The following is a 16304-nucleotide window of genomic DNA, read 5'->3' as shown; positions in this document are numbered from 1 at the left end:
CTTGCCTCACCCTCAAGAACGAGTTCGACGCCATTCCTCAAGCACTCCGTTTTAAATTTCGCCCTGAAACAAATTCAGCAAGTACCTAACTCAATGAAATGACAACTTCAAATTTGAATCTGAGAAGTAAGGCCGATTGCCTATACCTGGCCAATGATCTTCTCTCCAACATAGACTGGTAACTTGAAATTCAAGCTTTGCGACACGTAAATAGCTCCCGGCTACAATCATCCTCAACATATACCATAAATCAGAGCATCTACACCATACATTAAAACAGCTTAAACAGAGCGCAAAACAGTTATAAGTTGTAAGAAAGATTCAGGTGCCATTTCTCAGTCCCCTTCCCTTAAAATTCGATGGTCTTAAAAGAAACTCAGACTGGCTTGCTAAACTTACAAAATGGGAGGAAATGATATGAGGGAACATTGAAGCAACAAGCATCCCGTGAACAAGACGATCGTCAAATCCAGCACGTCAGGCTAATTCAGAATCAAAAGGCAGAGGATTTGAGTCGTGACTCACCTTGGAGTATTCCAACACATCTTCACTGGTGAATATTCTAGTATGGCTCAAGATATCTCCCATTTTAAGCACATTCGAAGTTGAAGAAGAGAAGCATTTCAAAGAAGAAGAAATATAAGTTGAGAATAAAGCTTCAATGGGAATGCAAGGCCTTGTAACTAACAAAATCCTAAAAAAAACTTCGATAATATCCATTGTTTCAATGATAACATTAATACAAACAGGGTAAAACCTAAACAAAATGATGCAGCGTTCTAATATTCCAAACAATGGGGAATTGGGAGATATACAGCTCTAAAAGATATGGCTAAGAAAAAAACTAATTCAATCAAGCAGCAAAGGCAACTTTCTTAACTGACCAGATACTTTAGAATCAAGAAAACTGGTACAAAAGTAATATTCTCTTCTTTTCTTTTGTTATCTGCTTAGCTTACAGGATGCCAATTCTTAACCCAATCCGCCAGAGTTTCAACATTTCGAGCTACATCGTCTACAGTGTCACTCCTTAGAGCCACCACTATGTTCTCCTGATAGCTTTCATTCGCCTCCTCGAGCAATATCTGAAAGATTTCGCATTCAATATTGTTCGAAAGCTTGGCTCCTTCGTATCCCCTGAACCAGACAGAATCCACAAACGTCTGAGAAGAGAGCCAAAACGGACAGAAAAAAATACACAAACAGAATAATCATACACATGAACGCTTTAATTTTGTTACCTCTTCGTCAAGCGGTCATATAAGATGGAGTTTTCAGTCTGAAGGACAACCACGCGATCGAACCACCGCTCAGGAAAAAAATCACAGCCGTGATGGTCCACAATTATTCCGCCTTCTTCCATCAAATCCTCCAACTCATCGCAAACCTGAGTAATTTAATACACCTTCGGGTTAGCATCAATCTTCAGCCAACAACAGGAGGATGAACCAGCAGTTACTAAAACGAATCAAAGAACAAGAAAGCAGGAAAAGAAAAAACTAACCAGATCTTCGTTAATGATATAACACTGGAGTTCGTCATCCCAGCCATCATGTAGATTCTTCTCCTTCACAAGGTCTCCGATAGCGACATGACGGAGCTGAGCGGCATCTGCTAAAGCAGATGACGTTGTTGTCTTACCGGTTCCTGGAGTTCCAGTGATCAATATGTTCGGCATTTGCCTCTTCCGATCTTGCGCCATCGGAGTAATTCCGTCGTCGAGCTTTTATTGTAATTCGTCCGTTAACGGTGCGCTTGCTTTTTAGTTTTCTAGGGTTCTTCCTTTCTGTTCTTATTTCTCTAGCTTGATCCTCTGCTTCGACGTTCCTGTAAGATAATTCTGTAACCAATCAAAAAGTGCCACGTCACCATATCTAGTTCACTGGGCTTTCGGCCCACTTACGTCTGAGAAAATAATAATAATAACAATAATAATAATAATTAGATCTATTAGCAATAAATTTAAATTTTACCTTCACCTCTAGATGAGTGAATTTAACAAATTTCAAAAATTCATAAATTAAATATGATAAAATAAATTAAAATTTCAAGGTATTCAACATCGGGCCCCAACGACGCTTTCCAGATCGACCGGGATCGTTGTTTCAATTGCATATTGCGAACTCCGGCCACCAATCCTGATCTTTTCTTCCATTGAATCCACAGCAATAGAGAAGATCCAGAGACCACATTCAACCATGAAATTCCATATTTCATCTGCAATTTTGTCTTTCTTGTTAATTTCTCTTATCCTTCTAAACACAGCTTCTCTCTGCAAATCTGAAGTTATAACCCTAACTGCGGACACCTTCTCCGACAAGGTACTGTTTTCAAACCCTAATTTACTCATTGAGGTCCATTTCTGTGTTCTCTAAGTGGAAAATTTTGTCTGCGAGGGAATGATTCTCTTGGTTTTTGAATCTTGTTTGACGATTCAGCATGTTCTTTTTATAATTTTAATTGATGTTCCTATAAAATCGATGATGCACGGTTGAATCCAGTTGTTTTTGTATTCGAGTTACTATATGAGTTAGTTGGATTGGAGCGATTCGTCTGGGATTGGTATGGCTACTATCAGCCGGGATGTCGCAGTTTGGGATCAGCAAGAACGAATTGCGGCAGTTTGAATAAAAAAGAAGAAAATTTGATACTATTGTCCAGAATTGTCGAACTTTATTCTGAATATTATTGTGAACATCCAATGACAAATGCAGTAGAAACTAACTTCTGGTCTTGGTTTTTGGTCGGATTTCGGGCAAACGGGGGGCCAACAGTTGAGATCAAATTACTTGCTCGTGGGGATTGAGCCAATTTGATAAGTGTAGGTTGTTAAGCAGGACTATGATTGGACAGATTAAGTTTGTTGTTTCCAGATATAGTGACATTGGTGAGGCTCATAAATGGTTAATAGTAAAGTTCATAGAGGGTATGAGTTCATGTCATGACGACCACCTAATTAGGATTTAATGTATTCTGAATTACCTTTGCAATCAAATCCCGGTGGATAAAATAGTCGTCTCTTGAGAATAATCGAGTTGACTTGGAAACTATGGATGTCATGTCATTTTGAGTCTGCAGGCCGATGGAACTCTCACCTAGTTATTGATACAGTGTCGTCTATTATAACTTTTCATTGAAGATTGGTTAAATCAGCTTTCATCTTAGGCTTAAAGCTTTGATCTTTGGCCTAGATGATGCATGGTTGGTTATCTTCCCTTCGGTTTATATGTTATACCTTGATGGATTTTCATTTTTCTTCTTATATCATCCAACATTGATTAATCAAGGATTCAAAATAACAGAACCAATATTTGAAATGGTGGATTCTGACTAAGATATGATTTCACCGAACTTTTTAGTACATTCCTCATCGTAGAAATATGTACTTTTCAGGTAAAGGAAAAAGATACTGCATGGTTCGTGAAGTTCTGCGTTCCTTGGTGCAAGCATTGGTTGGCATTCTTTCTTATCGTAGTTTCCTGGTTTTTATCCTGTCGGTCATTGAGTTCATATTGCCTAATTACCTGCAACTTAAATTGCAAATTTCAGCAAGAATTTAGGATCATTATGGGAGGACATGGGCAAGACAATGGAAGGCGAGGATGAAATCGAAGTCGGAGAAGTTGATTGTGGTTCTCACAAATCAGTCTGTTCTAAAGTTGATATCCATTCATATCCTACATTCAAGCTTTTCTATGAAGGGGAAGAAGTTGCAAAGTATAAAGGTGAATTTTTCCTCCCCTTTTTGTTACCCTTATTGTCTATGTTCTATATGTGTTCCGATTTTGCTTCTACTTTGGCAATTTATTTAATGAAGCTTTGTCGTCTTTGCGCATTCTTCACACATAAGCACACATCAATTAAAAAAGATAAACTCATTGGTCTAATGAATCATGCTGAGCTTAGTTCAAAGTCTTATTAAACGTTGCCAATTTCCAGCCTTCAAAATTTGATGATTAGCAAGGTACGATATATTTGTTCATATCGACATGTCAGTTCATTCACCTCGTGGTTCTGCTATAGATGATTTTTGTTTACCAATATTAGAAATCAGAATGAAATGCCTCATTTCATTATATTCTTGGATCCGGATGAACCCTGATATAGCAGCTTTAATTTTATGACGACCCAGGGCCAAGAGACGTAGAATCTCTCAAAAGCTTTGTTCTTGAAGAAGCTGAGAAAGCAGTAGAAAAAGCACAGCAGGACAGTGCTAAAGAATTGTGAAGAAAAAGATGAAGAACAGCGATTATATTGGTAGGGAAAACTTTTAACTTATTCAGAGGAGTTCTTTCTTACCCATTCCCTCGAAGATTTGGTGAACATATTTGATTTTGACGATCATATAGATTCCTTTTGATGCTGTGTTAGACTATAAACACTTGAAGCTTCTTGCAATGTTCTTAGAAGAATGCTTAAATTTGGATGGATAGATTTTGACCGTAATCTCAGTGACATTGTTTTCTGCCTCTTATGTTTAGACTGCCTTTGGTTGGAATATGTGAAAGATATTAAAGAATTTTGTACCGATAGGTTTATTATATATTATACCTTGCATTGTTCATTTGTGGTTACTTGTGGTTACTGGCTATGTTTGATCATAGCTCAATTGGATAATAAAACATGTGCTTTTGTCTGAGAGGTCAAAGGTTTGAATACTCGTTTTGAGGTGTCCAAGCCTTGTTAAATTAGCTTGTTGTCGGGCCGTACCCGGGGAAGAGAGTGCTTGTGGTTTTCAAGAGATCCCATTGGGAGAGGAGTGTTAAATTATAAATCAAAATTACCATAAATATATTTCAAATTACCATAATTTAAAAAAAAAAAAACGAAAACAATATTTGAGTAATTTTTTTTTTTTTTTTTTTTTTTTTTTTTTTTTTTTTTTTTTTTTTTTTTTTTTTTTGCCTATGTAAATGCTTTTTGTAAAATGACGTCATGAATTGGAATTTTGGGAGTGGACCGGGTAGGCAGGTAGCGGGTAAATGCCACAATGTGCTCATGGTGTCGCTACTTTCCGAAACCCAACCTCAACATATCCATCTTCAGTGCACTCTGTATCTGCCAGACTCTTTTTTGGGCTAATTATTTGTGTATCATTACTATAATAACCTTATAGTACAAATTAATTAATAAATAAATAAAACCTTTCTGGACTTTCCATTCATTATTATATTCCCATGTCATTAAAACAAAAAAACTATTTAAAATTATTTTCAGGTAATAATTTAATTATATTTAATATTTTCCCCTGCTCGTTACTTCCTTTTATATATGCATCATCTTCCTCTTGGTAGAGGCAAAAAGGCTAATTATTTACTAGATTTTAATTTAAAATTAATTTAATTTTAAAATATTATATTTTAAAAAAGAATCTAAATTATTCAGGATAAATCATCTTTAAAAAAAGAAAAATACACTTAAAAATCATACGAAAACTCTCCAATGAAGTGAATATGTAATTTTAAAGCAAATAAATGAGAATTATTGAAATCGGTCCACGCATTTGGCCGGTGTCCAGTCTACTTTAAGAAGGGAAGATTAATACCGTTGGATCAGATCGCTCAATATCTGACGGCTGAGGAATAAACCCTAGTCAGATATGCGCCAAGAGTTCTGCTATATATAGTCAAAGAGCTCCACCATTCTTTACCTCCACTTTATTTTTTGTAAACTTAGTCAGATATCCGGCTTCTCGATTTTTTTATTTTCGCTGTTTCAGGTTTGATTATATCTTTACTTGATCGATAGTTTTCGCATATGATTCGTTTGTCCTTCATGCGTGCATGTTGTTTAATCCATTGTTGTATTACGGATTTGCAAGGATTGGTGAATTTATCTAGGTATTGACTTGTATGAAGAGGATTTTGATTAGTGTCGTCTATGATTCAGTTTGTGATTCTTTTTAATCGGTTGTTTCGGTCTAGGAAAATTTATCTCCTGTTTCGTGTTCGTTGAACGAGCTGTATGTTGTAGCAATTACGTTGAGGTTATTAGCATCGTTGAATAATGTCGAGTTTGTGTGACGATTTGACATTTTTTATGTTTAGTTTTGGATGTATTCTTTGTAAGATTTGTTGAGTTTATGGAGGAGACGTCCTTTTTTAAATGTAAAAGAGGAAGTTCCAATGACACTGTTTACGGTTTTCATACCATTGAAGATCTTCGAATTAGATTAAGTTTATCAATAGATTTAATGGTAAATTGTCGAGGATATATCGTTTGATTTGCCTGTATAAAGGATATTGTTCGATAAGCTTATCGTTTGGTTTATCGTTGTCAACTTTTTCAGTTTACAATTTTAAAATGGGGAAAGAGAAGGTTCACATTAACATTGTGGTCATTGGCCACGTCGATTCCGGGAAGTCCACCACCACTGGACACTTGATCTACAAGCTTGGTGGTATTGACAAGCGTGTGATTGAAAGATTCGAGAAGGAGGCTGCTGAGATGAACAAGAGGTCCTTCAAGTATGCCTGGGTCTTGGACAAGCTCAAGGCTGAGCGTGAGCGTGGTATCACCATCGATATTGCCTTGTGGAAGTTTGAGACCACCAAATACTACTGCACTGTTATTGATGCTCCTGGACATCGTGATTTCATTAAGAACATGATTACTGGTACCTCACAGGCCGATTGTGCTGTTCTCATTATTGACTCCACCACTGGTGGTTTTGAAGCGGGTATTTCCAAGGACGGTCAAACCCGTGAGCATGCTTTGCTTGCGTTTACCCTTGGTGTTAAGCAGATGATCTGCTGCTGCAACAAGGTAAGGTTACTGTTTCACATATATGGTTAAATTTGATCATGTTAATGTATTTTGGTTTCGTTTTAAACTCAGTTTGCTTTTACCCTTTGTAGATGGATGCCACCACTCCCAAGTACTCGAAGGCAAGATATGATGAAATTGTCAAGGAAGTTTCTTCCTACCTCAAGAAGGTGGGCTACAACCCTGATAAAATCCCATTCGTCCCCATCTCTGGTTTTGAAGGAGACAACATGATTGAGAGGTCAACCAACCTCGATTGGTACAAGGGCCCAACCCTCCTTGAGGCTCTTGACTTGATCCAGGAGCCCAAGAGGCCTTCAGACAAGCCACTCCGTCTTCCACTTCAGGACGTTTACAAGATTGGTGGTATTGGAACTGTCCCAGTTGGACGAGTTGAGACCGGTGTACTCAAGCCAGGAATGGTCGTCTGTTTTGGCCCTACTGGATTGACAACTGAAGTTAAGTCTGTTGAGATGCACCATGAAGCTCTCCCAGAGGCCGTTCCTGGTGACAATGTTGGATTCAACGTGAAGAATGTTGCTGTCAAGGATCTTAAGCGTGGTTTCGTTGCCTCCAATTCCAAGGATGACCCTGCCAGGGAGGCTGCCAACTTCACTTCTCAGGTCATCATCATGAACCACCCAGGACAGATCGGCAATGGCTATGCCCCAGTGCTTGATTGCCACACCTCTCACATTGCCGTGAAGTTTTCTGAGATTCTAACTAAGATTGACAGGCGATCTGGTAAGGAACTTGAGAAGGAGCCCAAGTTCTTGAAGAATGGTGATGCTGGTATGATCAAGATGGTTCCCACCAAGCCGATGGTGGTGGAAACATTCTCTTCATACCCTCCTCTTGGACGATTTGCCGTGAGGGACATGAGACAGACGGTTGCAGTTGGTGTCATCAAGTCGGTCGAGAAGAAGGATCCAAGTGGTGCCAAGGTTACCAAATCCGCAGCCAAGAAGGCTGGCAAGTGAACCGTGCTTATAAAACCTCAGACCTTCTCGTCTGAGGTTTTCAAATGTCCGAATAATAAAGACCCGGTTTCTGTTGGTGCTGTTTTGTATGGTGATCATCGTTGTTGGCATTGGTTATCAGGTACCCAATCTCAGAGTTGGGTGCTTGATAGACGGTGGCGCAGCTGTCCTGTTATAGTGTCTCTTTTTGTGTCGTGTTTGGTCCTCTACTTTCCTTGTCCGTTCTGCCCGAGTTCGACATGGTTTGGTTCGTCCAAACCATTTTCGACATACCCCTGCATACTATTATCATTATAGCTATTATCGGTTGCATATTTTTACAGTGAATTTGCGTCTTGATTTTACTTGGAAGATCTCGGTTTATTACCAAATTAATGTTGATATCAACGGGGACGTAACCTTGTTTAAACTCAAGGCATGTGAAACGTTGTCTCATATAGTACAGACATTTTAGAGTGTCATATCCGACCTATCCTCTCACGTCCTTTTCTCCTTTCCCCGTCTTCCTATATGATTTTACTCTGCTTTGTTACTAGATGACAAACATGTTCTTGATTTTTTGAAGGATTCGAACCATAACCTATGAAAATCTCGACAATTTAGAGCCAAAACCAACTCCAAAAAAGATGGAAAAGTAAAATTAGAAGAGGATTACATTGAACCATCCAGGAAAGTTGGAAACTAAGGAGAACAATACATGAAGCTCCAAATCAGGATTTTGACAAAATATGAAAATACAGATCCGAAACCAACCCAAAAAGTTGAGATTGTGGAATCATGGACAGTGTTTTCGTAATCTAAGCGGCTTTTGCAGCCGAAGTTAATTTGGTTTTTTCACACAAATCATGAAGATCTCCATCTCCAATAGCTTGAATGATGTATCTGGTGAAGCCGATCCCTCCTGCATCGGCACTCGATGATCTTCGCCTTCTCATGGCTTCCCTCCTTCGATCATGATCTTCCATCCTACCACAGAAAGAAAACAGAGTTTACTCACACAAAAACAGAGAGAGAGAGAGAGAGAAAGAGGTTAAAGAAACATACTCTGTAGAGAGAGAACGATGAGAGAGAGAGAAGCCGGAAAGACAGAGAGGAAGACCTGGAGAGACGAGCTTGGACGGCATTTCTCTCCACAGTACGACGACGACGGAGAAGAGGAAGACGAAGAAGATCTGTAATTCTCGGGGGGGAGGGGGAAAAGAAGAGATTAGAAAGAACTCCAAACTGAGGAATGGGTTTTTATTTTCTTTCTTTACGGTCTTTTGGGCTTTTTCAGACTTCCCCCCTCAGCAGTCTGAAAAGAATACAAACCAAAGCTTCATTTCCAATTAATAATCATTTTTTAATAAATATAATAAATTATATATATACTAATTAACATTTAATTATTTAATCACTTACATAAATTAAATTTTTAAAAACAAATTTAGCTATTATTAATCTATTAAAACAAAGAAAGAGTTAAAAAAAAGGACATTTAATGCTGAATGTTTCGCCAAAACCAACCGCCTGTCGCTGTAATTAAATGGCCGATGACGTGGTATTTATTGAAGCAGCACCGATCTTCGTGCACCCAATTTCTTTTTTAAATAAAACAAGAGAAACCAATTTATGTCTCATTAGTTCCAATATTACTTTTTTTTTTTTTTTTTTACTTTATATTAAAAAAATTATTTTTATTAGAAGAGTAATTTTAGCCTGTTTTGTTATCATTTTCCTATTTCTATAAAAAAAAAAAAAAAAAATCATAATATTTTCTTTTTTAAGTTTTTGTGATTGAGCCACTAATTAGATATTAACTATTTATTCTTTTGAGTGTTTTTTTAACTATTCTATCTTCAAAATCAAAGATATGATATCGATTCATTTATATACTTCTCATTTGAGGGTGTTCGTTTCATTATAACTCAACTAATTGNACATTGCAATATCATAGTTTTTTTTTTTTTTTTTTTGAGGATTTTCGAGAATAGTACTTTTTTTTTTCTATTCGATACATTAATTTATATTTTCTATTAAATCACATGGTCTATACCATTAATAATAATTTAGAATGTAACATAATTACCAAAAATGAACCCTATTAAAAAATGCTACAAACTCTCCAGTTTTCGAGGTAGAAAATGACTAAACAAGAGAAAAATATCTTTTCAATCAAAACAAAAACAAAAACAGAAAACAAAACAAAGCAAAGACTTGAAAATAGATACAGTTTTGTTTAACTTTTTTTTACCACTAAAGAACAAGAAAACATAAACACCAACAACAACAAATGTACAATTCAAACGTGAAAGTTAAGAAGATAATAAAATGTTGTCTTGAAGTTGTCCTTTTGCTGTCATACGAGGACGGGCCTCGGACATGATAATGCAATTGTTATCATAACCAAGCAGCTGGCATTTAAAGTGATGTCAAATCTCCAACCATAAAAATAGAAACAGATTTTACAATAACAATGAATTTTAAGCTGACTTTTCTTCCTTCAATAATGTATTTCAACTATAAATATGCATCAAACATTACAAGAAGCAGTTGGATCTAATCTGGATGGAATGGGAAGCTTTTCCCTATACAAATTAGTAGCCAAAAAAGGTCTGCAACAAAACCAATGGAAGGTTTACTTCGCAGGGGAGATGGCGCCATCACCCGTTCTTAGTGGGGTTCTGGTATCGGCATCATATCTTCTGCTAAGCAAACCGATGATTTGAATATCGAATGAGAAGAAAAGAGATGGGAGGTAACATTTTGGTTTGTGTCATTCTCTTGTTCAAAGTACAAAAGACTAAGATGCAAATATCTATTAGGGCAAACTAGAAATTTCAGGCTAACTCTTCCAATGTAATTCGCTTTTTGTTCATTTAGCAGTTCAGAAAATGGGGAGAAAGGTTAAGGAGAAGAGTGCATTTACCTTAATCTTCCCGCTAACATTTTATTAGATTTTATGGTAATTTGAGACTGTTCATGGAATGTTTTTGTGCTTCAGAAACTTTAGATCACTTGCTGATACAGATAGTTTGTAAATGGTTGATTTCCAAATGTGAAGGCAACTTGAATGATGAGGAAGCAGTGAAGCATAGTATGGCTGATGAATGCATGGGTGTCTTTGTTCTTTGTTTCTTTCTTGCAGGGTGAGGATACTAACAAATTCAAAATACCGCTGTCAGTTAAGATGTTCCATTACAAGGGTAGATAGTCTCCATTACGAGGTTTTTAACTAGGATGAGGTTTTCACACCCATGTTTCGTTTCCCTCTCCAACCGATGTGAGATCTCACAATCTACTTCTCTTCGGGGCCCACGCTAGCACTCGTTCCTTTCTCCAATCGATGAGGGATCTCACAATCCACCCCCTTCAGGGCCCAGCGTTTTTGCTAACACACCGTTTGGTGTCAACCCCTCTTAGAGGTTCAAGGTTCTCGTTGGCACACCGTTCGGTGTTTGGCTCTGATATCATTTGTAACAATCCAAACCTACAGCTAGTAGATATTGTCCTCTTTGGACTTTCATTTTAGGGCTTTCCCTCATGTTTTTAAAACGCTAGAAAGAGGTTTCCACACCCTTATAAAGAATGTTTCCAACCGATGCAGGATCTCCCAGTTTACCCGTTGAAGTTTGTGTAATAAATCATTAATATCTAAATCTGTTAATTCTAACTATCTTGGTCGAATGATCGACTTTACATCATCCAAATCAAAGCATGTCAAGCAATAAAGTAGGCAGAGACTAATAATGAAAAAGTAACTGATTGTGATTATAAAAAAGTCAAGAAAATGAACTCAACATGCACTGAGTTGGATATAAACAGATAGTTCCAAGTAGACATTCATACAAATCCAATAATAAGTATCCAAGACGCATCTAACTTTTGATATGTCAATTGTTTCACAACTCTTGATCCGAACAGCGATTCACGAAAATGGAACCTGAAATAAACGAGGTAGCTTCAATCTACCATGATCCTTCAGCGCCAGAAGTGGGATTCTCAAAAGCAGCGTAGTTCCAGAATGTTTTTAAGGAGTAAGGTTGGGAGATTGTCACGCCTTCTTCAGTTATTTTTGCTATCTGCAAATGCCAAATTAGATGATGAGAGAATAACGCCAGCCATTGAAGACTATAACCAGTGATCAAAACACAGGTTCCAGAAACTAGAGAGATCGTGGTGGATGTAGCTATAATCAGTGAATCAACATGGGCTAGGCTGGGTTGGTTAATAAATACATATTTGAGAAACCAAGCTAGAGCTTTTGGGCATGCGCATAATCTTGCTGAGCTTCATTCTTAAGGCATTCCTATTTGAAAAAATTTCGTACAAAGGTACACAAAAAGAGACCACAAAAGGAGTTCAAGAACTAACTACAAGAACGGATTCCAATCCAAAAGAATCAAACCAGGCCAATGATTTAAAAAAAAAAAAAAGCATGATGGATGGACACCCATAAGGAAACCTCCTCCAATGATCTCTCCACCCTTCTAAAAAACCTATTATTCCTCAGGCCAAATACCCCATGAAGCAGCAAAAAAAAAAAAAAAAAAAAAAAAAAAAAAAAAAAAAAAAAAAAAAAAAAAAAAAACCAAGCATGCCACTGGGTTGGTTAAGTGATCATTAGGAACAAGGATAGGTTCAAATGCCATCGTTGCAAACTCCCTATGATATTGAAATCTTATGGGTTTCACAACCAAATGTTGATTGGTTATCCAGTGAGACTAGTGGATATGCATAGAAGCCGACTGGACACTCACAAATATACATAAAAATGAAAGTGATAAATGTAGCTCTAAAATGATTCAAACCTGGAGCTTGTTGACAGCCGACCTATCACGGTATAAGAGTACCCTCATACATTTCTCCAGCAATTTCACACCTTCTTCATAAGTCAGGTTCTCATGCCACTCATCACGAAGAATTGGCCGTGCAAGGTGGTTGCCAAAACCAGTAGTAACATGGTCATCTTCAAAAGTTACACCTATCATATTAACCTGCATGCAAATGGTAAATTGTTAGCTGATGAAGCATCTAAACTTAAAATTAATTGAATGAGAGGTAAGAGAACAAAAGATCTACCGTGCCGAGATACTTTTGCCCATTTTTTACTCCACCAAGAACAAGTGAGTTCCAAAGTGGGTTGAACTTGTTCCGCCTGTTATACATCACTCGAGTCAAGTAGCTATGGATCTCCTTGGGCCCGAGAGCATTACCATCATCCCACATGTTGTCATACAAGCTGCACCATTCACAATACAATTAAGAGATTTCGCTCAACCTCTGTGATTTCCAATCCAGAACACCATGCATTCCCAATGAACATATATAAAGAAGCGTGAGAGTAAAGCAAACCATCTTAGGCTTACATGAGCTCATCGAGATTTCGCAACAACTCCTGAAAATCACTAATTTCTCCACTTGCACCAAGTAGAGAATGTTTTCCAATAGCTTTGATTCGCTCCACACTCTTATACCGCAATGTGGAACCATAGGAGCCTGTAGTTAAAATATCATATACAAACACAATTCCATTATAATTTGCCAACGCATACATCCGAGATTCAGAATCACTTAAAGAAAGAAACATCACTTCCAGAAGTGTTTTGCTATCAACAAGTAAAAAGTGATAAACAAGCTGACAATCATCAACAACTTTCTTTTGAAACATTGTAGAAAGACATAGATACAATATAATAGACAATTAATTGGATATTGAAGAAAAAGAATGGGTAAGATTTTCCACTGACCTCCCAAATCGGAAACCATTAAAATCCCATCTTTGTATTTGATGGCAACCACGGATGTCCCAGTCACATAGGGATACCTATTCAACAACAGAAGTTATAAACAAACAACCACGAGTTCAAATGCTAAGCTGATTCCAAAACCAAGACTTCGCCATTCATTCACCGCTCAACTCCCAATCGGAAAATCTTAGGTCATTAAAACCCCAAAACTCCCAAAGTCTAGAACATAAAACTTAATGTCTAACCAAAAAGTATCCACGAACGCAAACAGAGAGAAAGAAAACGTACTGTGTCCGTTGAATTGGAGCTTCGGGGCAGAGAATACTATGGTTCGCCTGGTTGGAATCAACGGGGTGCAATAAAAAATCGGGAGATCGATAAATGTTAGAATCGGAATGTAAAGAAGAATAGGGAACATCGATTTGAGCCGATGAACTTACACTCATTGTCGGATTTGGATTAAGTTTCAGCAAACGGATTAAGAACAGAATCGATGTCAAGCGTCGCAATGAGGTTTGAGTCTTTCCACTACTTTAGTAGAGATCTTCTTTTCCCTTCGCTCAAGAAATGATTTGCATATCCCTCCTCTTTCCCAGCTCTGCCCTAAATGCACCGTTTTGAGTTTTTATTTTATTTTATAGAGTTTTTATAGTTGGATAAGATGAAATTTATAATTTAATACTTTAAATTGCTAATATAATTAGATTCTTTAACCTTTTTATTTAAATAATATAACATTTAAGTTTTATTTTATTTTAATTTCTATAATTTTAAATGCTCATTTTAGTATTATACTTAAAAAAAATCTTTAAATTAATTTATATTGTAATTTATTCTTATTAAATTTAGAAGAAGAAGAAGAAATATAGTTTTCCATGTATAAATTCGTAAGAAAATTTTATTATGGTATATAAGTTATTATTATTACTATTTAACAAATTTTGATAGGGAGAAAACTTTAAATGATTAATTTTATGTATATAAATATCTTGGGCTTTAGACACTGCCTTACTACTAGAAAGTCGCCTCCCAAATCACACACTGCCCTCAAAAGGGAAAGCCCTTTATCTACTTGCAGTAGCAAATCCTGTTCAAAGGTTAGGGGTTACTCGAAATCTGTCAAAAACTCAATCTTACCCTGAAGATCAGACGAAGAATCTTCATTGGGTTGGTGTTAATATAACACATGCGGAAGCAATTTGGATCTTAGACACTTTTAGAACATCAATTATAGTAAATAACTAGCATACTCATAAGTATTAAAACTTAATGAATTTGAATACTAACCTTTTGTAGTTCAAATTCCTTTTTCCTCACGAATCGGTTTCGAACCACCACTAGTGTCTTCTCCACTATCCTCTGGCCTTAGAACGGGATTGTGGAATTCGGTGAGTGACTAAACTTGGGAGGGATTTAGTATATATGAAGAGAGAGCTTGTGAGAATTTTCTCAAGGTCTTTTTCAAGGAAGAATACCTTCCATGTACCATGATCACTCTATTTAAAGAGTCATATTTGCATGTTCATGCAAATTTGAGATCATCAAATTTTGACACTCAAAATTCCACTCAAATGTTTGGGATTATGTGGCAAGCATGCATGTTTGAGTTAACCAAATTTTGGCACTCAAAATTTCACTCAAACTTGTGGGGTTTATTTGGCAAGCATGCAAATTTGGCTAAACCAAATTTTGACACCTCAAAATTCCATTAACATGGATTTTTCCATTCAATGAAAGTCAACATTTTGACTTTCTTCATTTTAATTCAACAATTAATTTGAATAATTAATTTCAAATTAAAGTAACATTAAATGATTAATTAAACTATTTAATTAATATTTAATATTAATTCAAATGCCAATCCCAATCAATTCCGACACATAATTGATTAAGATATTTTAATCTTATTTAAATATCTCTCTTTTTGTTTAATTCGTAAATAAAACAAAAATGCAGTTAAATATATCGTATATATGTAGCGCATATTCCATAATTTGAATTTGAACACTTCGAACTCACTCGTCACACTGTTCTATGGTTTAGTCCGATATGAGCTAGCAGAGGGACCTAACGAACCTATAGATCATGGGCTCCAACGATCCAAGATTAACCGGTTAAACTCATTAACCTTGTTAACCAACATTCGTTAACTACTAGGACACTCCACTATAGCCTAATAGTTGCACTCCCCTCACTATAGAAATATTTCTGTCCATTTGATATAACCATAATTAGTAAGTCGATCCTTCACAGGTTGTTCATAACTAGAGTTGGGTCAATTAGTCGTTTTACCTCTGAAGTTACTTCTTGTTCCTTATGTCCCACTGATCCTCTTATGAACAATTGGTTTGTGGTCCAACCAGTAAACCAAATCCTTCTCAGGCCAATGAGTGGGTGGGGCCCCTTGTTCAAGACCTGGAGTCAGTACTTAAGGGAACTACCTCTCTTCTATCCCTAAAAGTGGGTAGGAGCGAATTCCATCTTGCACCCCACGTCCCCAGCTATTCACCCAGTCTTACCCCTGAAATGGGAGACCTATTGAGTCGGCAAACTCGAGCCACTCTCACCCATGCAAATCTAAGGATAATTCCGAATGAACAGGAGTTCATGGTTAGCTCAGGATTAAGATCGAGTTACCTAGGTCATCGAATGAAAAGAAAATCAGTCTCAATAGTAAACGACATTATAAAGAGAGAGTGATTTTCTTCATGGTTCGATCTTATGCAATACTCATTGCATAGGACGCCTCCACTCACATGTCTCCACATGTACAATTTAGTGATCACATTGTTTATATCATATACAAAAGTGGGCCGCATCCATAATGTCC

At 36.9% G+C, this 16304-nt stretch overlaps 5 protein-coding genes across 6 annotated transcripts; 2 read left to right on the top strand and 3 right to left on the bottom strand.

Moving 5' to 3' along the window:
* Positions 1-666: 666 nt before the first annotated feature.
* Positions 667-1813, bottom strand: LOC111499909 (adenylate kinase isoenzyme 6 homolog). The gene is made up of 3 exons (XM_023151634.1): positions 1505-1813; positions 1242-1387; positions 667-1137 (listed from the first exon to the last, which is right to left on the bottom strand). Exons 1-3 carry the CDS (start codon positions 1700-1702, stop codon positions 951-953), a joined length of 531 nt encoding a protein of 176 aa, XP_023007402.1. The 5' UTR covers positions 1703-1813; the 3' UTR covers positions 667-950.
* Positions 1814-2015: 202 nt separating this feature from the next.
* LOC111499869 (protein disulfide-isomerase 5-1) lies at positions 2016-4558 on the top strand. Its single transcript, XM_023151579.1, has 4 exons — positions 2016-2321; positions 3394-3452; positions 3550-3725; positions 4133-4558. Exons 1-4 carry the CDS (start codon positions 2199-2201, stop codon positions 4225-4227), a joined length of 453 nt encoding a protein of 150 aa, XP_023007347.1. The 5' UTR covers positions 2016-2198; the 3' UTR covers positions 4228-4558.
* A 1070-nt stretch (positions 4559-5628) lies between these two features.
* LOC111499566 (elongation factor 1-alpha-like) lies at positions 5629-8156 on the top strand. The gene is made up of 3 exons (XM_023151154.1): positions 5629-5719; positions 6290-6765; positions 6858-8156. Exons 2-3 carry the CDS (start codon positions 6304-6306, stop codon positions 7743-7745), a joined length of 1350 nt encoding a protein of 449 aa, XP_023006922.1. The 5' UTR covers positions 5629-5719; positions 6290-6303; the 3' UTR covers positions 7746-8156.
* A 220-nt stretch (positions 8157-8376) lies between these two features.
* On the bottom strand, positions 8377-9025 carry LOC111499567. The gene is made up of 2 exons (XM_023151155.1): positions 8790-9025; positions 8377-8711 (listed from the first exon to the last, which is right to left on the bottom strand). The coding sequence occupies exons 1-2, from the start codon at positions 8867-8869 to the stop codon at positions 8543-8545; spliced, it is 249 nt and encodes an 82-aa protein (XP_023006923.1). The 5' UTR covers positions 8870-9025; the 3' UTR covers positions 8377-8542.
* A 2443-nt stretch (positions 9026-11468) lies between these two features.
* LOC111499823 (proteasome subunit beta type-4-like) lies at positions 11469-14080 on the bottom strand. Of its 2 annotated transcripts, none has more exons than XM_023151513.1 (7): positions 13915-14080; positions 13763-13809; positions 13475-13551; positions 13094-13223; positions 12807-12966; positions 12536-12721; positions 11469-11806 (listed from the first exon to the last, which is right to left on the bottom strand). In XM_023151513.1, the coding sequence occupies exons 1-7, from the start codon at positions 13918-13920 to the stop codon at positions 11693-11695; spliced, it is 720 nt and encodes a 239-aa protein (XP_023007281.1). In that variant the 5' UTR covers positions 13921-14080; the 3' UTR covers positions 11469-11692. The 2 variants fall into 2 exon arrangements, with proteins under 2 accessions (XP_023007281.1, XP_023007280.1); XM_023151512.1 differs by having other exon boundaries at positions 13763-13827; positions 13915-14079.
* Positions 14081-16304: the final 2224 nt, after the last annotated feature.

Source organism: Cucurbita maxima, unplaced genomic scaffold (genome assembly GCF_002738345.1).
Source record: "Cucurbita maxima cultivar Rimu unplaced genomic scaffold, Cmax_1.0 Cma_Scf00027, whole genome shotgun sequence".
Classification (NCBI taxonomy): Eukaryota; Viridiplantae; Streptophyta; class Magnoliopsida; order Cucurbitales; family Cucurbitaceae; genus Cucurbita; species Cucurbita maxima.
Note: the sequence above shows the minus strand (reverse complement) of the source record. Positions and strands in the feature narration are given on the sequence as shown.